Source organism: Ammodytes marinus (assembly GCF_949987685.1).
Source record: "Ammodytes marinus genome assembly, chromosome: 16".
In the NCBI taxonomy this organism is placed as follows: domain Eukaryota; kingdom Metazoa; phylum Chordata; class Actinopteri; order Uranoscopiformes; family Ammodytidae; genus Ammodytes; species Ammodytes marinus.
Genome location: NC_137220.1, coordinates 27,144,973 through 27,170,228, shown reverse-complemented (window position 1 = coordinate 27,170,228; position 25,256 = coordinate 27,144,973). Strand labels below are relative to the sequence as shown.

The 25,256-nt window shown below is 41.9% G+C and overlaps 1 protein-coding gene across 1 annotated transcript; it reads left to right on the top strand.

Annotated features, from left to right (window-relative positions):
* Positions 1-6,903: 6,903 nt before the first annotated feature.
* hs3st3b1a (heparan sulfate (glucosamine) 3-O-sulfotransferase 3B1a) lies at positions 6,904-23,698 on the top strand. Its single transcript, XM_080043732.1, has 2 exons — positions 6,904-7,648; positions 22,110-23,698. The coding sequence occupies exons 1-2, from the start codon at positions 7,164-7,166 to the stop codon at positions 22,726-22,728; spliced, it is 1,104 nt and encodes a 367-aa protein (XP_079899858.1). The 5' UTR covers positions 6,904-7,163; the 3' UTR covers positions 22,729-23,698.
* Positions 23,699-25,256: the final 1,558 nt, after the last annotated feature.

The window sequence follows — 25,256 nt, the reverse complement described above, 5'->3', positions numbered from 1 at the left end:
ATGATAAAAAACATCAAAACAGACATTGGGAAGGATTTTTACCTGCTCCGCCATTGTAGGCACATACACATTCACCCATCTGTCGCTCTGCAAGTGCACCGGCAGTGAGACGGGTGCCGGTTTGTAGCGTTCTTTCTTCTGATTGGTTATCAGTAGTGGGATCCCGAAAAGTTTATTTGCCGAGTGACTGAGAGATCGGCTTTATGAAACGTGCACATTATATAATTGATCACTGTATGAATAAAGAGCGATTTAACACTTATATTAACATACGTAAATACATTGCTTACTTCACCTTTAGGAAGCATTTCCTTGTTTCTCTATCTTTATTCTATAATGGCTAAGCTGGTTTGACTCAAATCCACTGTAACTGATCTGAAAGGCCACATCGTAAATTCCTGGACCTTGATATGTTTCCCTCCTTTCCCACAGGGCCATGATGATGCAGGGTTCTTTGTTGAAAGCACCTGTTCCCAGCTCGGATAATGGGCTACATTTCCATCAAGGAGATTCTCCCTGAGGGATGCTGCCCAGCCTCCAAGCTTTCCACTTGAGGGTATCTTGTTGCTGCAGCCGCCCAACGAATGCTCACCGCAGCATTTTGAACACCATGCACCAGTCAACATGTGTTTTTTGACTGGTAGGATCTGTCTCTGGAAATGGTCAAATGGCGAGGCTGTGTGTTGTTGTCTTTTGAAGTTATCATCACTGTAAATGATAGCTGGCAGCCCTTAAGATTTAAAGTTTTGATTTGAAAAATTAACTGAAAAAAGAGGGGATTAAAGCTGGGGTATATGATTTGGGGAGAAAATGGCAGTTGGGATAGAGATTCGAATCCAAATACCTCAACCGCTCAACTTGTTCTCTTTGGTCCCTCCCTAACACGCTCTACACCAGGGGTCCCCAAACTACGGCCCGCTTTTTATTGGCCCGCGGCCGATTTAAAAAATATAATGTAATTGAATTATTATTTATTTATTTTTTTTTTTTTAGTTAACCCACTAGTGCAGGGGTGTCAAACACTGATTGATTGGCCCGTGGCACATTTTAAAAATATAATGTAATATGGCGCTTTTAATTTTTAAATAATTTAAATGCACTCATTATATTACAGAGAAATATGTCCCACAAAAGAAAATGAGCAACAAGCCCATCCCAGAGGACCCTGCATAATATTTTATTTTAAATTAATATTATTATGGAAAATCTATGCGTCCTTCTCCAATAGCTTCTAATTCATCTGACACAGTGTCTCCATTTTTTTTCATACAAAATTCTTCAGATTTAGCCTCTTAATTTCCCTCTCAAAGTGCACCAGATTCATGCATTTCGCTTTAAAAAATTTAAAAAATCTCCCGGGGGGGCATACCCCCGGACCCCCCTAGGAGGGTCGGGACCTCGGCTGGATACTATTTTCACCCTGCTGGACATTGGACGCAAAGGCAGAAAACACTGGGTGTATCATTGGCATATAAACAAGAGGGGAAATGTGTCTGTTTAATGTGCAAGGAAAGTGTTGCCGTGAAGAAGGATTACAATTTACGAAGACACTATGAAACTTAACATCAGAGCAGCTACATGTCCTGATGTGGCCCTCAGTGAAAAAAGTTTGGAGACCCCTGCTCTACACCAACAGCGTTGGTGCCAAAGTGAATGGACAGTCCCAACAGCCAATAAGAACGGAGAATTGGAGCCTCGCTCTGATTGGTCAAAGTGTACAGCTCATGTTAACTTGTGACCCATTTGACTATAGTGAAGAAAAAGAATAAGCAAAGACCAAGCCTGATTTGACTTTAAAAAAACCTTTGAGACAACTTCAGTAGTCGGAAAATCACTTTTCACTGTAAGCTTCTTGTCGATATCCATCTGTTGCCGTAATTAGTTGATTGAGGACTGGAGAAAATCAGTGCTACACAAGTGCAACAGTGCAATCCAAGAAACATCCATATAGGGTAAAAGAGGGCAAAACGAACGTCCGCATGAGGTCATTTTCTCAAACAGACACAATTACGTGTGTTTAAAAAGATTTAATTTGCTCTCTAGCAGATCCTGCTTCATATTTTATTAGAATTGCGTCCACATGCCACTATAATTTGACAAGTGCTCATTCCCCAAAACTAAAATCACAGTGTATATATTTCAGAAAATGATAGGGATCCCCTGCTTTGCACTCAACTATGATAAACAGCTCACAGCATTAAATGTATTGTTCAGCTTGTGCAAGACTTGGCAGGACAAGAACATCTAAGCCTGCTTGGGCTTTCAACCTGCCACAGGGCTGTGTCCATGTCCAGGTGGACAGCGGTCAAGGGATAAGACCTTTTTCTACAGGATCAAGTGAGGAAATCCGCTCAGGCTATGCACGGCTATTCCTTTAGCAGAAGATAAGATGACTCTTAGTCCAGCTACAAAGACATTTATAGATGTTTTAAATGGCTTTAGCCGGAGTTTAAAACCTTAAGGAGCAAGAGCTTGATGTTTTGATCTGCCCCTCGGCTGGCCTAATAACCCTGTCATCAGATTGAGATTGAGGGCTTTGCGTGTTGTTAAGACCTCAGTCCGTCCTACTGTTGTTTGCATGTGTTTTGTTCTTTCTGGGACAGAGCAAGCGGTGAGATCATCCATCAGCACACTTAAACCCGCTAATGGGCCCAGATCTCTGACATCTGGCGGTTGCTCCAAAACAAAGTGATGTTTGTATTGTGCACATTAGATACTACAGCTGATTGTGATTGTGACACACAAGCATGCACACAATGCACACAAATTCACACCAGAATACTGCCATCAGTGTATGAGTGTGTGTATGAATGGGTGAATGTGGTAAGAAATGTAAAGCGCTTTGGGGCTGAGAAAATCGGCTAGAAAGCGCTATATAAGTCAAGTCCATTGACCATTTACTATATGTGTCCTCCTGTTTCCCACTTTATTAGCGTCTTTGAGTGACCTCCAAAAAAGCGCTATATAAATCTTATCAATTATTATTATAATGTATTCACACATGGGCATTGGCGCGGAAAAGGGAATTGTCGAAAGAACGTGTTGACAGGTAAAGGTGGAAAGCAAGCACAGGTTGCTAGCAGCAACATTAAAGCGACAGTACAGTATATGTCCTTATTAGTTTAAAAAATAACACAGCTTTGGGCTTTATGCTCCTGTCAATGTAGCAACAACAGTGGTTTGAACACTGAATTAGAAAACGCCACCACAATGGCAGAGTGAGAACCCAAACACACAAAGGTTGGATCAGGTTGCATGTGTGTGGACTGTGGCCAGGTAGAGGATACGCGCCGACATGGTAAATGGACTTGACTTAGATAGCGCTTTATAGCCGATTTTCTCAGCCCCAAAGCGGTTTACATTTCTTACCACATTCACCCACTCATACACCGATAGCAGTGGCTGCCATGTAAGGCGCTCTCTGAACCATTGGGAGCAATTTGAGGTTCAGTGTCTTGCCCAGGGACACTTCGACATGTGGCGGGTAGGCAGGGGATCGAACCTCCGACCCTGCACTCCAGCGGACGACCTCCCTACCCGCTTCGCCACTGCCGCCGGACATGCCTGACTACAGTATCAGTGTACGTCCCAATGCAATGTGTTTATTCAACAGCCTGGCTTTCATGTATGCGCTATTGGATGCTGTTTATGTCATCTGCTTAGGATGCAGAAGAGGAGTGAGTGGACACGGTTCAGATAGTGTAATTGTGCTGAGGATGTGTAGAACAAGTCAAGCACTTCCTTTAGTGTGTCCGGTTGTTTACTTGTCTGGAGTCCTTGTGAGATGACACAGAGTGCACGTGCGTGTGTGTATGTCTATATGTGTGTGTATGAGGTAGTGGCTCTGTGCATCGTGGAGCATAACAGATGGAACAAATCAGCACACACAGTTTTACAGAGCTGTGAAAAGTGTGTCTACTTGTGTGTGTGTGTGTGTGTGTGTGTGTGTGTGTATTTGCGTGTGTGTGAGTGTATGTCATGTGATGTCCCTCAGTGTCTTATATTCTTTTATAAGTTCCATGCTTCCATGACCCAATTCTGCTTTGATATCTGTCAAGCCCCTCCATGACCACTACAATTAAACCTCAGAAAGAGGTAAAACATAAGACAGATCTTCCCTTTTTATTGTGTGTTAAACCTTAATTTATCTAATCTATATGATTTAATGTGCTCTATGTTTATATATCTGAATATTTGGGAGACTATATAAAGTATATATGGATGTAACTATATAAATGCCCGCTAAGTTTGATGAATATTGGACTAAATCATTTTGTCAGTTCTTTTTTTTCTCTTAAAGGAGAAAAAGTCAACCAGCTGGTGAATAAACTAGTGAATATATCAAACTTTTGGACATAATTATGACTGTAGTAAGGTGATATATTGCTTGAATACTCCCCGGATGCTTTTGTCTGTCGCAACATTTCCAGACATAATACAATTTGATCTCCTATAAGGAGAAGTGACTTGTTTATAGCATTATTACTCGGTTCTCCTAGCTGTGCTCCACTCTCTTGTTCCAGTGAGCTTACATTAGGCAAAAGAAAAGGCTGAATATGTCAGAAAAAATGCCAGGTTAGACAAACACAGGCTTGTGTTGATTTCCTTACAGTCATGTTCACTGATAGTCTTCTCATACGGGGAGCTCTGTGAGTGAAAAAAAGCTACATGTCCATGTATAAATGGCTCTCTCCTCTTCAATTTGCACCATACCGGAAAGAGTTTTTTGGTCTTCAGAAGACATTCTTATCTACTTTTTACTTTCTATTAGTTTATAAATACTGTTTTATATTGCATAGAACATTCATTTGCACTACTTAGTATTTAGAATTGATCTTATGTCAATATTGTTTATGTTTATCTTGTTTATCTTATCAATATATTTTTTATTTTATCATTCCAGAGATAGACGATTCAGATCGATTCTGATTTATTTCTATATCAGAACTGACGATAAAAGACTTTGACTTGACTTGATACACAGTATACTAACAGCACTTAACTCAAACGTTCAACTTCCACGCAGAGTGTCGCGAGTACACATTGCAAAGACAAACATGGTCTGTACACAGAGCAGAGAGAGAGGTCAAACCATGACTGTGTGTCGCCCCAGCCCCCAAAAAAAAACCTTGACGCACACGTTTTCCCAAACAGGTTATCGGGTGCTCACATACATATATATATCATATAGCGCTGTCTGAGGGGTGAGATAAGGGGCTTAGATGAAGGGGGCATGGTTGTCTCTGGTGAAACTCTGACTGACATGGCAGCTCTCTGGGCTAATCCTGCTAATCCTCTGCTTGCTCAGGGGTGCAATGGGACTGGAGGCCTTTGACCTCTGCGTCCAGAAGAGGTGACAACACACCCCAAACCAAACTTTTCTGTGGCCATTTTTTTTTTTAGAATTCATAGTCAACACATCTTTGTTATGACTCAAACCTGTCAGTGGATGCAGCACCACACCCCATCCAGAGTGACTTATTAACTTGTTATGGAACCCTACAAACTGCTGATAAGGTTTGTTTATGCAGAACGGGCATGTTCACACTGTTTAGCGATGATTTCAAAGGTCATTAGGACGGATTATGATGCCAATTAACTCTGACTCACCGGACCAGGAAAAGTGTGAAGCTGTTAAAGAAAACAGCTGATTCATGACACACATATTTTTTTCAAGGCTCTTCCCTTGTATGTCTGCTGCTGTCTAAAGCTGATAGGCTATACATGCTGCCAAGCCAACGTTACTTGACAGATACATGGCAGAAAAAGGACCTGGGGCTTGATATGAAATTGAAGTTAATTGTGCGGTATATGATTGATTTCAAGTTTTTAAAATTTCAAACCACTCTAGGCTATGGTAAAGATTTCTTCTCTTCACTTGTGCAACTTTATTCCATCTCAGTAAAAATAAAAAAGAGCCACATGTTACTTCACACAAGGGCCTGGTTTGTAACGCTATCAATTATAAAAGGCTGTGATCTGTTCAGTTCTGAGGGATTCTTCCCCTGCGTTCCAATACCCATACTTCCCTACTATTTAGTATGCCAGAAAAAGATTTAGGATGTCCCAATACATGCACGTCAATTGTACTATGCTGAAAATACATAAATGCCCCAACAACTCCAATAGCATGTTGCAATATTTGTCTTTATTCTTGACATTTCTCGACATAATGAAAAATCTTCCTTATCTGATTTGTTTTCGCTCCTGTGGCCCTAAAACTCTTCTGTACGTGTTGTAAAAAGAAAAAGTATGTGATTTGGAACGCAGGGTTTAGCTCCTCCAGAAACCCCCCCGCCCTCCTGAGAGCTGCATCTAGAAAAAAAGACCGGACAGGACCGGAATCTTTAGCAATTTCAAAATGAAAGTCGCTTGAGTGAGCCTTTTCTATAAAATGTCAATTTGAATGCAAAGAAAATACAAATAAAACCCAGTGTCCAAAATCCAGAGAAGAAACCTGATTCATCAGTTTAAGCACGTGTTTGAGCACACTTATAAATCATTACGCAGCGCAGCAATGCAAAATAAACCAAATATGTTGCATCGATTACAATACCATTGTTATTATATGGAATGCATGCGTATTGCGTACATGAAAACACTATGAAACAAACATGCTGTGTGATATTTTCATATAGCCTACCAGTTATGAGTTCGTTAAATATGTTTCAAATACATGCTTTTAAGCTTACTTTATTGCTATATTTTCAAAAGCTTTACATTGAAAGGTTTTACCGGAAGTACATGTATCATATTCAACCGTGCTTGATGCTATTGGCTGGTGTAGATAACTCTGTGCTTCTGTGTGGAGCGCTCACAAACTGGGAGCAAGTGATGGGAGACAAACTGAGATCCTGACGCGCGTATCGCTCACCTGGCGATATAGCCTATACTTATTGCCTGTTTTGTACTTTTATTTTTCCTCATTTATGTTTCTATTAAGAGTAATATATATATATAGGCTATATCTATAGTGTTCTCCAAGATGAACTGGAGTGGGAGCAGGAGGTGAACGCTACAGTCCAATATCAGTTTGGCAGTAGCCTAATCTGTGTTTTGTGAATTTGCGCAGCGACTGTCCGGGATTTGCGTCATGGCACAGGGGTGAGTCGCCTCTGCCACCATGCCTGTCGACTGGAATATAACTTTTTCAAGGCGGTCCTATGGAATATAGTCCGATTCTACACAGTCTACATGTTGTGCCATCATCCCACGTGAAAAACAAACTCTTTGTGTTCTGCATAATGCTGTCCCTTTGGGTGTATATGATTTATTGTTGCGTTGGCTACTGCTCCACTATGCCAAACCTGACGTACGGCTCCGTGAACAGACAGGAGAAGGACGCAGCGGTTGACAATCAGGAGAAGTCCTCTCTCGGCGCGTCCAGGGACTTACTGAATAACGAGAAGGACTTGGACAGCAGAGGAGAGGACTGGGATGAGGCGAAGGCGCTGGATGATAATGCCATGTCGGCTTTCGTCAATGAAACGGAAAGTCAAAAGTTGCCTCAGGCGATCATCATCGGGGTGAAGAAAGGAGGGACCCGCGCGCTGCTGGAGTTCCTGCGCCTGCATCCAGACATCAGAGCGGTGGGAGCAGAGCCGCACTTCTTCGACCGCAACTACGACAAGGGCCTGAGCTGGTACAGGTATAGCAACCGCTCTGTTATTCTAAATCTAAATCATTCCTTCACATAGAGAGAGAGAGAGAGAGAGAGAGAGAGAGAGAGAGAGAGAGAGAGAGAGAGAGAGAGAGAGAGAGAGAGAGAGAGAGAGAGAGAGAGAGAGAGAGAGACAGTCGAACGAGCTGTGCTATGCGTACTCTTTTACATTCACACACAAGTGGGCTTCTCTGCATTGACGCGCATGGTGTCTTGCTCAAAGGCGTCTCATGAGTCTCTGGAGGCATAAGCCTTGGCCGTGGTTGTCCAGAATAAACTTCATCCACTCATTTATACACTTCCTATCGTGATAAAAACCAAGACATGCAATAGGCTACTGCATAACATCTGATTGTGACCACTACGCATAATTGTGTAGGAGTTAAATAAAGAAGATGCTCCTTTAAAAGTCCCCTTAAGTAACCTTAAACTTATATAAGACCATATAGCTAGTGTAGAACATTATCTTCACATCACATTTTCTGCAAAGTAATTGATGTGTCATCATAATCTGCTGTGAAGTCAAGTTTCCTTAAGTTTCCAGACAGGTGATGAGAACAGAGAAAGTGCAACAAAGAAGTACATTATATAGGTGCAATTGTGGAAATGTATAATCACAAGCAAGTTACATGAAACGTAATGTTAGATTTTCAAATCATTTCCAGTGAGTAGGATAAGGAATTTTAGATTAGTTGTCCATTGATAAAAATGGCGATGTTTCTTTAAATTCATGTTTATAAACTTTAGAATACAAACTGTTGGTATAAAAAAGCAGGATCAGGGTATTTTAACATCTGGATGGGTGCACCTTCGAGTATTAACAATTGCAGGTGCAATCAAGTCCAGTAAAGTCAAGTCCTCTTTATTTATATAGCACATTTATAACAGCCGAGCCTAAATAAGCAAAATACATTACATCCAAAACATCATAAAGACACATAAAAGCAATAATTTAAATTAAATTAAAACACAAAACAATAGTAAAAACGTCTAGGAGACAATGAAACCTCTCATGTAAGTATACAACAGGCCAATATACACTATTTACCCAAGGCTTTTTAGGCAAAACTTCTCAGCCATGTTACAAAGTTTACATTTACAAAGCAGATCAATGCCCTGCTTGTTTGCCTGTCCTGCACTCCGAGCTCCTGGACTCTCTCTACCTCTGTCCTTGGGTGCCGACTTGCTGTTGCTTTCTGACGAGAAGGAGGGCACCAGGTAGAAGCAAAGATAAAGCCAAGCTCCCATTTAGATTTGAACTACTGTACTGTACAGCTGCAGATCAAAAGGAACAGCACTTATTGTGAGGACTCAGCAAGTTACATCATGCCGTCACCTTTTAGCTGCCGGGAGCGTGATTCAAGATCATGAGTTCCAGGGTATTGATTCAGTAGCAGCGTTAATGTGTTTTGATCTTCAATCCAAATAGACATCAATGCACCACACATTAAACATTGCGCAACTTCACATTTTTATTGTATTCCCTGGCAACGATAGTCCTTGCACTACACCTGACATTTCTCATGTGCTGGCTCTTCATTATTGACTCAGCTGCACACTTACACAACCTGCTTCTCTCTTTAAAGAAACGACAAACACGCTTTATTCGTGGAAATGATTGATCCTTCTATTTACCCCAAAATGTTCCCGGAAATGGCTGGGCATTAAATGATCTACATCAGAGCAAGCACATTGTTAATGAGAGATAATAATAAGAGATACTGCCGTTTCAAGTGTCCATTTGACTGAGCCCAGGGGGATTACCAGGCAATGTCAAAGGATCTAGACACTGTTTCAAAGCTGGCTCCATAGAGTTACAATAGGGGAAGCCAAGCATCGTTCAAAGGACTTCTAGTTTAAGCTCCTTTAAGAATTTCCGGACAGGTTTAGGGACATTTTTGGATGATCAGTCCGCAAAGAAGAGTGGTCTTTTGTCCATCTCTACAGACTGAGCATCGAGAACAAATTGAAATATTTGACTTATGTTGCACTCAGCCCTTCTGTTTTTTACAATCCACAAGTGATGCACAAGTTGGCAATGCATGTTATGAATGTGCAAAAGTCTAAAAAGGAGAGGCTTTGATTAAAGATGGATACAATGCACTGTTATATACGTAATGTAGAAGAAGCAGTTGTGTATAATTGAGACCTTCCCTGCGTTAAAACACAGCGAGTGTGTACGTGGGAAACTCTTTCATCTTGAGACGTGTATAAGGAAGGCTTCTTTTTTCCCAGAGAGATGCTCTGGCTAATTAAAACAACTCTGCTTGAGATGTCAGTCAGCGCACTGTGCCACAGATTGACCCCATACAGCAGAGCGCCATGACATCCAGTCAGCCCTTAATGATCATTTTGTTGGCTTTGCAGGGTAGCACATCGCTATTGGAGAAATTAGCATTTTCACACTACTCCGTGCCTACTTGTCGTCTTAATAGTCTAATATTCTTATTTGCCATTTTAGCTGTTATGAGCACCTTTTTTAAAGCCTGTTTAAGGTAGAGTCAGCGAGTCTGGAGAATGCCTGTTGTCAAAATACATTTGTTGTCAAAATCATTGAGTATCTCCTCACCATCTGCTACCTAAACATGTGTGAGCTGAACAGATATCTGGTGTTAATACACAGCCTAGGCTCTGTAAACTGGTGTGTAAACAAAGGGGGCCCACCATAGCAACATGCCTATTTATAGAGCTTATGCTGTGTATTAAAAAAAAATTGTTCAGGGCACACACAGTATGGACAGATTGTGAGGAGATATTCACTGATTCTGACAAAAAGTGATTTTGACAACAAGCATTTTCCAGAATTGCTGAGTCCACCTTTAAAACCTTTAGTTATGCGCTCCGATGTCTTGTTTGAACTCTTGAGGGATAAGCTGAGAGCGTTAAGCCAGACCAAGGTGTGTGTTGGTTTGTTGTCCCATACGTTTCACTTCATTGCCTCCAGACTAATGGTGCGCAGTAGCGTGGGGAGAGGAGCGGTCCGCTGGGTGGGCTTATCAGCTCCTGTGGTGGCATTGAGTTGTGGCCACACCATTTATCTACTGTGATTGGTGTGTCCATTCTGCTGGAGCCCCACATTGACAAGAGGAGAGGCCCACATCCCGCACAGCAGGACCCCACTACCACAATACAGCACATTCTCACCAAAGAGAAGCAGCCAGACAACTGCAACTCTTTAGACCCTCCTTTTATCAATACTAGCATCATACCAACATCCGGTACGTCTTATCCTGACAGGTTAACTTCTTATCTATAGAATGCATGCTCAGATCAAGGTCTTCTGTGTTCTATACAGTGAATGTGAATTAAGAGTATATAGAACAATGACTGGCCTTCTTACTAACTCACTGAGGGTGTCAGAGAAGACCTAATGCTCCTCGAGCGCTGCTGAAGCTTATACTTCAGGCCAGTGGCAGATAGAGGGCAGTACATTTTAAGTGAGTCTTTAGAAAGTGCAACGGTATTATGGAGCTCCATGAAAGGGGAAGTTGGAGGACCCCCGAGGTCTGCATTAACCCTGACAATAAAAGAGCAGACAATTAGTGTGAAACATGTTTTCTCTGCCTTCACTTTGTATGCAAATGTGCTCAGAAGGGTGAAAGTGCCCTTTGACGAAGCCCGGCAGGGGGTTCATCAGAAAAGCGCATTCATTGGAACCTTCCCCCAGAAAAGACTCGCACACTGCACTTAAGCTTTTTAGCTCCGAAAAGTTGACTTTCTGAGATCTGTGTGGAAAAGTTGCGTTTCCCCAAGAGGAGGTTCGTGCGAGTCAGTCCGCTGGTGGCATTTTGCCTCGCCAACACTTTCAGCTCTTTGCAGGGACACAGGAGGATTGGTGTAAGTGGGAGAGCTCTCGATGTAGCTATCGCCCAATGCTTAAAGTAACGCGTCAGCACACTGACAAGAAAAGAAGGGGAAAACTGTGTCGATAATGAGATGCTTCAAAGAAAACAATCTACAGAAACTCGTCGTTGTTTCAAATATTCCTAAAATACTTCCACAAACCGTAGATCCTTGCTCCTTCAAAACTACACCTACTGAAAAAAGAAGTCCCTATCTGCCTGTGTCTTCCTATAGATGAAAAATTATACCTGAGTTCCTAAAATGTGTCCAGTAGCTTGTCAATACTGCTAATGTGCAACCCCCCCCCCCCCCACCTCATCCTCTTCCTGGAGATTGAAGATTTAATTTGTGTGCAACAACCCCCTGGGATTTTGCTTGAAGCAATTTGTCAAACCGCGGCACTTATTACAGCACTTTGGAAACACCGAACCAAAACAAGCTCACTCCATTATAGCCCCTTGAGTTGTTGAATTCCTCATCTCTCTCTCTCTCTCTCTCTCTCTTTTGTAGTATCTTCACAGAGAATGTGTTGTTTCCTGCTTCTCTCTCTCTCTCTCTCTCTCTCTCTCTCTCTCTCTCTCTCCACTGCAGGGACTCCCTGACAGCAAGTCAACTTTAGAGAGCACCAATCTGCCTCAGCCATCTTCGTATTTCTTCTTTGAAGTCTTGTTTGCTTCTGCTGCTGATCCTCTCAGACCAGCATGCGTCTGGGGGGAATTATCCAATTGGACCGGCCGCTACATAAGCTGGAAACATACATTGCTGCTTGGAAAGAATAGGTTTTATTATCCCACTTAAAGGAAAGCCTGACATCATGGCTTGATGTGGCTGGTTTGACAGAGTAGCGTGCTATGGTTTTATTATGCATTTTTTTGTTATGTTTCCCCTTACAGTCAGGTATTAGCCATTTGTTTCTTTCAACCTGTTATGATATTTCTCAGTATGTATTGCAGTAATTCTTTCTGACAATACCAGCTGTTGGCCAATATACATTTAGTATCTATAGTCTAATACATATTTTTGCTATTTGCTTATATGTTAGCGTGACATTGTTGCTCAAATAAGTATCAGAATCTAGCCAACAATGTAATAATAGCATGTTATTGTTATAGGATTATTTCTGTCAGATTGTTTTATTTTGCTGTATAAAAACATGTTCGGTTACATGGTCACTTTCACTCTCTTGTTTCTCTTGGCTGACACTGCTTCTCTCGGTTTTCCTCCGAAGGCGTTTTCTGTTCCTTTTCAAACAAAGATGAGTAGCTGGCCACAAAGATCTGGTAAACGCACTTTGCTTTAACTCAACAGACCCATATTGTCTGATTTTGTATACCCTCTGGAGTATCGAAAGGCTCTACACAATTAGTATAAAACAATTAAAATAGACTCCAAAAAGTCAAATTGATCGGGTTCCCCTTTAAGTTAGATACTGTTATTAGTTTGCTGTTGGCTTGTGTTTCTTTTGCGGTTGCAGGATCCTCCTTTAAGTTCCTAATCAGAGTAACATATTCTAGCGCATATAAACAACCTCCATGTCTGTTGGTTTTAATCTTTTATTTCATAGTTAAAGTCATAGTCAAACCTGTTGATCATCAGTCCCTCTGGCAAAAGAAGAATAAGTCAAAAAAGAATCCTGTTCATTGCACATTGAGACCCACTCTTGTCTGTTGGAGCACACTCTTGGCACTATTTGACTATAAGTATCCCTTTATTTTGATACAAATTGTTTCCCAAATGACCGATTCCGATTCTGACCGTAAGAGTGTAAAAGCCTCCAGCGTGATTTGTATAGCATTGTTGGATTACGTTTTGTTTTCCAGCACCATCACCCTGATACAATAAAAAAAGCACTTGCTGGTTCTATAAACAACCTCACTGTCAAACTTGCTATATGTTAATGGACGTCTGACAGTTGTGTGAGGGAAGCCAGAATGGCTCACGCAGCTTCCCTCCTCCTCTCTTCTCTATCCGACAGCCAGGTGGCCTTGAGTTCTGCATAGTGACAGTAATAATGGAGGATGGGGACATTCTCAGGAATGCTGTTAAGATACTTAATGCTGATGAGTTACTGAATGCTGTTGAAAGTCATAAAAGCACGCCTTGAGTGTATAAAGCGTGACAACACTGCTGACTTTCTTTTTTTCTACTTTAATTTTTATTTAGTTTTTAGCATATCACAGCTGCACACAGTCAGATCAACTTACAAATGTTTATTCTGTGCAGATAATACAAAGAATTAAAACAAAAACAAGCAAAAATAGAGCCTGTGGGAAAACGTGATGTAGACAAAAAGACAAAAATACATAGGTGTTGAATGGGTGGACTGTATAAGGCTAATGGGTTAGAGCAGAGTGTCTTCCTGGGGTGTCGGTAAGAACACACAGTAGATGGTAGGATGCAGTCATGGGCTTTAATAGCAGACTTTGGTGGTTTACAGCACAGCACAGCAATGCACAGGTTAATTAACTTAGGCTTTGTGGGGTTAGGTCTGTATAAGTAACAGAATGTGTGTGTGGTCTGAAATGAAATAGACAAAGAAGCCACATTTGCATTAATATCAAATAATATAGGCTATACAGTATGTTCACAAATATGATAAAGGGAATAACAGTATTGCCTGTGCATTACTAGGTAGGCTAAACAAATATACTCTTTCACTAACACAGTGTTACAATGGTGAAACACAAACCAGTGTTAAGTGGTCAAAGGCGGGAAACATATAGAACAAAGGGCTTAATGGCTCATTAACGTGACCGTTACACTATAAACGACCCGCGAATTCACACACACAAAAGATCGCCGAAATTGCACTATATGTAGCGAAACAACATTAATATCAGGAGCTTACATATAATAGTGTGACACCAGACTAGTAACTTCAACTAAGGATGCATAAATTAGGATAATGAAGTGGGCAAAATCACCGTTTTCTACATAACAATTAGCTTAACACAGGCTGTGACAAACAGGTAATAAACTCACTTTAAACACTCATAAAGCTTAAGAAATATACAAGTCACGGTAGGCTTAACTTAAAGCATGTTATGTGCCGTTCACAATGGACAAACTCACGTTTTGGTCAATAACGCACACAAACAGACACTACTCCTCCACTGAACTCTCTGCCCCTCTGTGCGCATGGAATGTCCAAAAGTAATATGAGCGCGGGCACGGCGAGTGCGGGTGCATGAGGGAAGCGGCCTTTCCAACAATAGGCCTACATATGTAAAGATAAGCTCAGTTCAAGTAGCTGCCTTACACTCAAATAAGTAAATACTGTGAGCCATTGTCCTTATAGTTTTTCTAAGTAAAGTATCCACTTCTGCCATCTCTTAGCATACAAATCTACCCTCAAACCTAACACACAAGTCAGTCGTTCGACACTGCTGATTTTCACATGACACAGTGATCTGCTGCAGTGGCCAAAGAGCACCTTCCCTAAAGGTGCTTCCCTCTGCCTGGAACTCATCTCAGAGTATGTTGCTCTGATAATTACAAGTGGCTGCATACCACCACCTCGCATTCTGTCTTTGAGAAGAGGATTCCCACAGTTAGCTCAACCCCTCTCAGAGCTGCAGTGTAAGATTAGTAACCCATCATGACATTAGATAATAGTATGTATTTGTTTCTGGAGCAGTCCCTTTCCACGGTGGTGTGAAGCGCTGAAATATACATTGCCCGGCCAAAAAGAAACTCAATCATTCAAATATCTATCCTTAGCTTTGATTACGGTACATATTTTACCGCAACACATTTTGATAAGCTTTATTTGGTACATAAGGTTGCTTAGAACCTAGACCTGACCAACTGAAGCAACCCCAGATCCTACTGTACACTGCCACACAGGCTTGTACAGTAGGCACTAGGCATGATGGGAGCATCACTTCATCCATCTCTCTTCTTACCCTGATGCACCCGCGATGAAACATGATGAAAACCATCAAAATAGACATTGGGAAGGATTTTTTTTTACCTGATCTGCCATTTTAGGCGCATAAACATTCACCCCTCTCTCGGTCTCTGCACGTGCACCGGCAGTGGGACGTGCCCGTTTGTAGCGTTCTCTCTTCTGATTGGACATCAGGTTGTGAGATACCAGAAAAGTTTATTTGCCGATTGACTGAGAGACCTGTGTTATGAAGCGCGCACACTATATAAGTAATCACTGTATGAATTTAGAGCGATTTAACACGTATATTAACATAAATATATTGTTCACTTCACCTTTAAGTGATTTCCCATCATGATCATTAAAGTTTTTTTCCGACCACATTTCTTCCTCAAAGATGACGGTTCACCACTACCTATCCAGGTTTTAATAATGCTTTGAACAGTTCTTAACACGATCTTAGTAGTTTCATCTTCTCCTGAGTAGTTTTCTTCGTTTTATGCAGGCCAATAGTTTCACCCATCTAAAACAGAGTTACATCTTTTCCACAACCACAGCATATGTCTTCTGACATGGTTGTTTAAGAAAATAAGAAGCTATTCACTGCAGTGAGTTAGGGTTAAATAACTTGTTGCCAACTGAAACATATTAATCACTGCAGTTTTTGACCGATGGAGGGCTCTTGTAGCCTGGCTCCGCCCGCCTACCTACTTCCGGCCAAATTTAATTTTCCCTTCAGTAGTCAGTCTGGGGCTGCGGTGAATTTCTCAGTTTTCTCAGGAAAATCTACAGCCGTCCAATCAGCGAACAGAGCGAGTGGCTGAGAACGATGACGTCGAAGTCGCGCTCCAGTTTCAGTTGAATGCTGCGTTCCTTTATACTCGGAAGAAGGAGATTTCCCGACTTGGTAGTTCCGAGTTCCGACCTCTGTGTGTTCCAGTGCATCTGCTCGCAAAAGTATATGGACGCCGACAACCTTTCTCGTCCAAATAACTAAACGTTAACAAGTTACCGTTGCCAGGTAGATCCATAGACCACAATATGTAGTGAAGTCGGAAATTTCCAAGTTCCCTGTCCAACTGGAACGCACCGTCAGAAGCCGGCTCACGACCAAACGTTATGCGATTGGTTGGCTAATCCAGAGTGGCACTGGGCAGATCCAATAGTTTTAAACTTCAACAGACACCCGCCTCCAAGTGAGTGAACGTTTGCCAATTACAGCACTTCCAGACCTTCTGTACAAATGAAATTAAGTACGATGGTCTGGTTGGACCAGGCTATTTGCTTAGTAAAATCCATGTGGTCACTTTGCCGATTAGAGACACTAAAGCAGTATACTTCAGGCCGAAAAAAAAATGACATCAACAAATTGTGTCTGAGTTTTTCTGCACCGTACTTGTTCCTTACTTTAGTAAACTCATTACAGAGGGCATCACCCAGCAGCCGAGCATATTGCCACACTCAGCCTGATTGTAAATTCCTACCATTGAATCTACTTTGTGATAGCAGGGAATGTAAACAAGGCACTGTTTTTTTTTCAACACTCTCTCGCCAGCTGCCAGTTTTAATGGACACACCTGAGACTGGCCAAGAAGCCAGGGGAATTACACAACACAACACTCCTGGATTGATATCAGTCTGTAGGTTTGTGTTGAGGTGGATACACCTTGGGCTACAGCTGCAGGAACATGCAGACTCAGCATCTAAAGTGGCTGGAGAAACCAATGTGGTCGCTATATCCTCCAACGGTGCACCTGATAGCTCCCTTATTACTCCTTCAACTCCTTCCTCTCTTGCTTTATCTCATTCTCCTACCAGTCGTCATCTGGGCCTCCCTCTGTTATCTCCTCAGCCCTTCTGTTTGGCTGCAAGTTTAACAGATTCAGATTATAGGGGCAGAGGAAGCTTATGTGAATGGGCAAGCATATATATTTCTTTTTAGTGTTATTCTTTAATGCATAGGATCTTTCTTTAGGACTTTGAAAGTACATTTGCAGCCCACTTAGATGTTAGAGTTTTAGAGTAAAGCAGGGTCGTCTTAGCTGTATGAAGTCTAACAGAAACATGCAAAATTTATAAAGGAGCAAAAGTCACCGTGCTGTTAGTCTCGCGAAGCCAGACCAAACTACAGCAAGTAGTATGGTCTGGAAGCACACCGTTTAGAGCCGTCTATTCAGGGGGGAAACTGGGCTGGCCTGTTTTTATTTCTTTAAACCAATCACAATCATCTAGGGCGGGGCTAACCCCGGGAAACAGCAGCGGTGTCGATGCAAAATAGTGCCGGGGGGAAACTTATTCTGATGGAACATCTTCACGTCCAGAGGCAGTCAGAGAAATGGCTAAATCTAACCCGCAAACGCCACAAAAAAACTATTAAAGACAAAAGGAATACACAGTGTGTTGCTTTCTAACCAGCATGTCAAGACACCATACACTTTAGCCCCCGAGGAGCTCACGGGATAACTTAACCGGAGTTAACTAGCCACGTAGTCACGCAGTGTTATCTCTGGTAACATCATCATCGGCGGCCCGTTGTCCTGTAAATCACCAAAGAAAGGGAACGGCGGATCTTAATCTAGCTGGTTTTAAGGTCCGGTGCTCAATCCAAACCACCACGCTTCATTTTCCAGAGTTTATGAGGGTATTTCTGCCTGATATTATTATCCCAAAGTATCGCCACACTTTATTTCTGTCTACAGTAATGTGACTTCTCACACCCTGTGTGTGTGTGTGTGTGTGTGTGTGTGTGTGTGTGTGTGTGTGTGTGTGTGTGTGTGTGTGTGTGTGTGTGTGTGAGAGAGAGGGAGAGCGCTGCACAGAAGCACACAGGTTGACTGTGAGCAAATTGTTTCCTAGTTTGAGGGGGAGCTCAATACGCGAACGCCAGCAACAGGAAATGGAGGCGAAGCGCTGTGAGCCGACGCCAGCGCCAATAGACGCCAGACTACCATGCTGTATATATATGCAATTTTTTTTATCGTCTTTTTGAAGCATAATGTCATAATGATTCCTTTGCGTGGCTGATTGATAGATGAGGATGCAGTGAAACCTATTGGTTCCAGGCAACATTGTTTATTAAGCAGAACACATTGTGAAAGCTTGCTACATCTGCCACCCCAAAGGCAGCTCTCTCTCACTCCTCGCTCAGTCCAAGATGTTCGCCCCTGCTCTATCTCTGCTAGGATGAATAATGCATGTTCTTCTCACAGTTTGTTTTGCTCGGGGACTAAGTGGAAAGTTTGATTGGTAGTAGGTATTTGTGTCCCATTGAGGCCCCCCCAAGAAAGGCCTATAGTGCTTTGCGTGTGTGTGTCAGAGAGATGCATAAGATAATTGCAGGGGGTTCTGATAGACTTGTGTGTGTGTGTCTCTCTCTCTCTCATACCTATTACCTTGATTAGGTTTGTGGGTTTTTCCACCACATACAATGGTGGCTTAAGCTCTCTGGGAAGTAAAGGACACGTGGAATAAACGCGCAAGTCCTAGAGCCTCCATGGAAAGGAAGAAAAAGAGCAGGTGACATGAGGTGAAATTGCATGAGAAGCCCTTGTGTGTTTGGATGGCACTAATGAGGTATTACCTCTTGCCAGCGCATTGCACAGCAAAAATCTTGACGACCATTTTCTGCTCTTTCCCAGCACATACATTTGTAAGATGTAAAGCTGCAGGGTTTTTGGAGAGGGATACTGAAGCGCCTTGTGCGTGTACCAACAGATGGTTGGAAATTATTGTAATCACTTTAATGACATGGCTCCCCTGCTTTCCCCGTTGTTCCAATGTAAATCCACCACTCACAATCAAAGCATGAAGATATTACCAAACACGGTAATATTTGAAGATTCACAGTTTGACTGACTTAAACCAACGGAGTCTGATGCTCATCCTGGCTTATATTTATTTCACGCTGTACAGTTATGCAAGTGTTCGTGTGTACGTTTGTGTGTATCTATGTGTATTGGTATGGAGTACAGATATGCAAGTGTTTGTTTGTACGCTTGTGGGTATCTATGTGCATCGGTATGGTGTACAGATATGCAAGTGTTGATACATAGAATTGATATCATGAAAATTTGAAATTAGTCTGAAGGAAACATGTAGTTTTGAGTTTTGATTTTGATATGACCTGTTAATATTGTTTAAGGAAGTGGGGTGGGATTGAACAAGTTTTTACTTCTTCCCACCCCTTTTCAAATATGTTGTGGCATTTTTATAGAGTGCTTGGCGGCCTTATCAGTGCAGGAGTCACTAGTGCTGACTCCTGTTGATGCATTTTTAATATTGTATTGTTGTTGCATATTTGAAATAAATCATTCATTCATTCATTCATTCACACATATTACAGAGAGAGAGTTGTGCACACTGCCCTTACATGCATGAGATACTATACTCGGACGAGGGACTGCAGGGACCAACATGTTAGTTTGCTGTGGTTAATAAATAAATCTCTTGAATGAAAGAGCAGAGGGTCTGAATCTCATTTTCTGCTAATACACAAGGCTACCAAAAACGGTACAGGAGTGTGTGTGCCCATCAATGCATTTCTTCATGTATTAAGCGTATTTGTGTGTCTAAAAAAATCCTATCAATTATTATTCTTACTAAATACTTACCCATTGACTGTCATTGCTGGGGCCCCGTATCACCCTCTCACTGTCTCTCTCAAGAGACAAGGCCAGCCACCAGTCAGCCAACAAGGCAGTCAACCAGCCTCTAATGCTCTAGCATGTTTGGCTTAGTCCTAATCCCCCCATGGCTCACTTTAGCCATTATCCAGTCAGGGCTGCAGTTAACTGGCTACATTATGATCAACCAGAGCTGCCCAGGGTCGAGAGGAATATGCAGTAATGGGAATAGACAGCTCCCGACATTTGCATTTCCTTCTAAGGAATGCGGTACTTCTCCAAAATCGTCACATTTTCCACGGAATTACTGGCAAATATGAGGAGAAAGGTGCAGTCACAGTCATCTGTCTTGACTTGACATTAAGAAGTATAATGCTCCCTATTCACAGCTAAACCATCCTTTGTATGATGTCAGGGCAGTGTGCTATTTTTAAATGTGATGATTGTGGAACTCGAAAGAGGATTGAGGTGTTACGTTAGATTAAATGCATTGAATGTCTTCCTTCAGGATTTTGTATTAAGAACACATTATGAACTGTGCATTGTGTTCACATGCAATCACAGATGACTGATTGGACTCATGCCCTACCTTCTGTCACATGAGGTAGGGGAGAGTGGCCTAAGTTGTGCAACTTTTCACTCAAAGTGACTTTAAAGTGAGGCCTTGACAGTAAAGTCTCCAACTCAAATATGTACATATATTTCAGGGTGTTGTGCATCTCTGGCAATAAAAACTTTGGATCTGGAATAAACTGTTGAATAAATATAGCTTTCAGAAAAAAAGTTGTCTTGATGCACAACTTGCCCCCGGTGTGGTGTAAGTTGTGCGGTTGGAGATAATACCATGGGGTGAATTGTGCCATTGCTATATATCTCATAAACTGTAATGCAAGACAAATCCATTTGACAATCACTTATTTAAGGTGTATTTAAAGTAAATAAAGTAAATAGTTGACAAAGATTGAAGGACAATTTTCTTAAACAAGGCCTAGCAGATCTAATGGTTTTACCTGCAAAGTCAAAGTCACCATCATCATCTTTCTGGCCATCTGAACTCTCATCAGTTGTGTCGTTAAGTGAAATTGAGATGTCACTCTCTTCTGAGCTACTGTAGACAATCGCTTTCTTTTGGTGACCAGCGTATACAGCCATGCCACTGGCACAACTCTCAGAAATGTACTTTGCACTAGTTGCTCCGTGCTTGTGGAACCAACTGCCACCTGACAAATGTGATTCCCCTACATTTCTGACAAAAACCTTGATCATGGAAATTTTACTTTGAAAGGCAAACACAGTTTTTTGAGCTCAAATGTGCTTATATCTTATTCCTTGTGTCTCCCTTCTTTACAGGATGAGTCAAATGGATGGCTCTTCTTAAATATGTGGTCACATTTCCAATTTCTTCCACGGTTTTCTAGAAACAAGGGGTGGCACAACTTCCAAAATGCACAACTTAGGCCACTCTCCCCTACATTCACAGGCTCTGCTGCCCAATGTTGCCCATGTTGTCTACAATTGTTTTCTTGACGATGATTGACTTCCCCCTGACAGTGCTTTAAAGCTGCCGAGGTGCCACTTTGTCAATGTTAATTTCATCTCCTCTGTATGGGAGCTTTCATTAAAGGTGCACTACGCAGTTTTATTGGAGGGGGATTGGTTTACAGGGTTAGTGTTGCAGGGCCTGCAGGTAATTTATAAAGCATACTTCTTAAAATTGAATAATTCTATCATCATGAATCAATTTTGAAGCACCTGGAACTATACGTAAGACTAACATATATTTGAAAAACAAAACTTCGGGTCCTGCCGCTTTAAACACCAACAGTGAAACAGTAACTTGTTGGGTAGCTTTCTTACTTCAGTGTTCCAGGGATCCAATTTTCCTGTGAGGAAAGTTTGTTTATTCACTTGTGGGAAATTTATCTTATAAAATGTTCACTTCTCTGACACATCCAAAGTAACATAGTGCACCTTTAAGTTGTGCTCCTTAAAATGGTGGCATTGCAGAGATGATTAGAGTATTCAATGTCACAGAGTAGTTTGTTTTATATGCCTGCAGCGCAAATGTTAATCATTGTGTTTGTGTTCTTTGCAGGGAATTGATGCCCAAGTCATCAGAGGGCCAGCTGACCATGGAGAAGACCCCCAGCTACTATGTCACCAAGGAGGTCCCTTCTAGGATCTACATCATGTCTAAAGACACAAAGCTGATTGTGGTCGTCCGGGATCCCGTTACCCGGGTCATCTCAGACTACACCCAGACTCGCTCCAAGAAGCCGGACATCCCGTCTTTCGAGAGCCTGACCTTTAAGAACATGTCAGCGGGTCTGATTGACACCACATGGAGCGCCATTCAAATTGGCATGTACGCAAAGCACCTGGAGCGCTGGCTCCAGTACTTCCCCATGGAGCAGCTGCTGTTTGTTAGCGGAGAGCATCTGATTAGCGACCCCGCAGGTGAGATGGCTCGCGTCCAGGACTTTCTGGGCCTCAGGAGGGTGGTCACGGAGAAGCATTTTCACTTCAACCCAGCGAAGGGCTTCCCCTGCCTTAAGAGACCCGAGGGGAACAGCAAGCCACACTGCCTGGGCAAGACCAAAGGCAGGACCCACCCAAATATTGACCCAGAGGTGGTGCGGAGGCTAAGGGACTTTTATAAACCTTTCAATAGCAAGTTTTACCAAATGACTGGTCATGACTTTGGCTGGGACTAAGGGGAAAAACCTCTATAACAGACTGGTTTCTTGTCTGTGCTTAAAATATATATAATTTCTTAAATTTTTGAGATATTGTTATACCGTGTATGTACAATATTTGGTGGATGTGTAAAAAAAGTTCAGAAGTCTATTTTATGATAATTTATTGTTATGATATTAACTCACTAGATGCCTAACCAGGTTAATTCATGATCCACCATGCACTTAATGTTCTAGTTTTAATTCTCATCAGGTACGTGAACATTTTTGCAAAAGCACAACGTTTTTACGGGTATTATGAGCAAGGGTCAGTCTCCTCTTTTTTTCAGTTGGAGATTTTAATGGTTTCATGTGGACAACCACCTCTCCTTTTTTCACTTCCCCAAGTGATGCTTTTGATTCACCTTAAGCTAAATGAGATCCAACTTTGCAAACAACTGGTAATATCCCCTTAACATTTGCCTGACCCTCAAAGGTCCCTGGACCCACTTAGAAAGGTCGATGCAGGCCCCAGCTGATCCAGTGCCACTTGCCAGGTGGATCAATACAGCTCATCTTGTCAATTAGACCTGAGTGATGGCACGGCCTCCATCTCTCCAGCACCGTAATAAAACACGGGTCCATTAATGTTAGTATATGCATGGTTGACCCTCGAGCCAACCTCATCATAATATAATAATAAACATTTCCACTGCAATATTTGGACTCAACCACTATTTATATATTTTCTGCAAAGGAATGTTGAATAGGATTCAATAGAGGTTCTGTCATGTCATGATACTTTTGGGAGGTTTTTATAATTATTTTAATTTTTTTTCTGCTGCTCAGGTTTTATTGATCTGTGCAGAATTGGCTCTCATGGTCTGTACAGCTTTGTTTTCTTCGTTTTACTACAGGTGACAGACCTACTAATGATGGCCTAGATATCGACTGACACAAATAAGCATTTCTCTGAATATTTGCAGTTTATGAAATCAAATAAACCCACCTTGGGTAAACATTTCTGATTAAGTGTCGTGTATGGTTGAGTTTTATTCAACCTTTATAAAGATACATTTGTCAGCATTTGAACAGATCCACAATTATGTACTGCAACCCCGCTGTTGTAGAGGCACTATTTTGCTGTATGCTTTGCTTTACAAACGTGGACATGAAGCAGGTCAGAATGAGAAGTTGATTAAAAAAGGTGCAGTCATGTCATTTTTATGAAGTAAGAAATAAATATGTTTTACCAAAATCATACATGGTCTCTCGTCTTTGCCTTTAGTATTTTTTAAATGATTTTGCTGTAGCCTTTTGTTCCTCTGTAATTTGTTCTACTTGTTAAAAATGCTGAACTTGTGTTTAACTCACTACCCCCACCTTACTTAGGTCCGTATAGATTGGTGGTTCCCTGCAGGCATACGTTTGCTGCTGTCCTTAATTCACCACCTTGCACATTATGGTGCTAACTGGCTAATTAGCACAGCTCTGCTAACTAGCTTTAGCTGTCTCAGCCCCCCTGCTGCCACCAATGAGAGGCTTTTGTTGCCATGGCCCCCACAAACAGCGTGTCAGGTTACCTATCTGGAGAAAAGTGACTTATGAAAAAACACTAGTATTCCTTTATGTCCCATGCTGACACTTAACACTCAGAGCTCAGTTTTCAGGAAGCCATTTTTAATGTTTTTGTATGGAAGGACTTTGTTTTGTTTGTGTTGGCTGTATGAGCCATGAAATGAGGCAGAAGTAACTTCGTTCAGCTGATTATGCTGCTGCTGATGTAATACTAATACAAATACTATAGTCAAAGAATTACAGTCTGTTGTACACAATTGTTTATATTCAAGAAACATTCTGTCAATATGCGCTGGGACATTTTAGGGAGGCACCACGGATAGACACTCTTTGCATTTGGCTCAAAGACCCTGTCCCATCCATCATGCAGCACTGCAGAGGGCAGGTTATATGGTTCACGCCAGTCAGATACGGATCACACAACGCTCTATTAACAAACAACCTTTATTTAACTCTGTAGCCAAACACACTCACTTACCTTAGGTGATGGAGCCAGTCTCCCTGGTGGCAGGCATATAGCAGTCTGATCACTCAGGAAGCAGCTCCCTTTGCAATTACTGGAGTAGAGGAGGGGTGCCTGTAATTGCTATTCTCCCAACTGGGGAATGGCTGGTAGCACACATCCCTGCAGGCTGTTGTAAGGGAGGCTGCTGTTGTTTGAAGGTTGGAAAGACAAGGAAAATAGACACCTGGCAGCCGTGAGCATCGAGCTATACTACACACATCCCCTTGGCAGCAGATACCACCGGGGAATAGAATCAGACCCACTTAATAAGGGTGCAACACAATAAAACAGCACACAGCAGCTGACTGTTTGGTTTAGAGGACAAATGTTCAGAAAGTCAGAGTGTGGGTGCTGACAGCAGGATGAACTGTAGTAGCCTCATTATGATGTCCAGGAAAAACCCTTGTGTTGTGCCAAAACGTCAGTCACGCAAGATGTATGAGCTATATGTTTTTGGTGTAGCCTATGTGCCTGCAGAATGAAT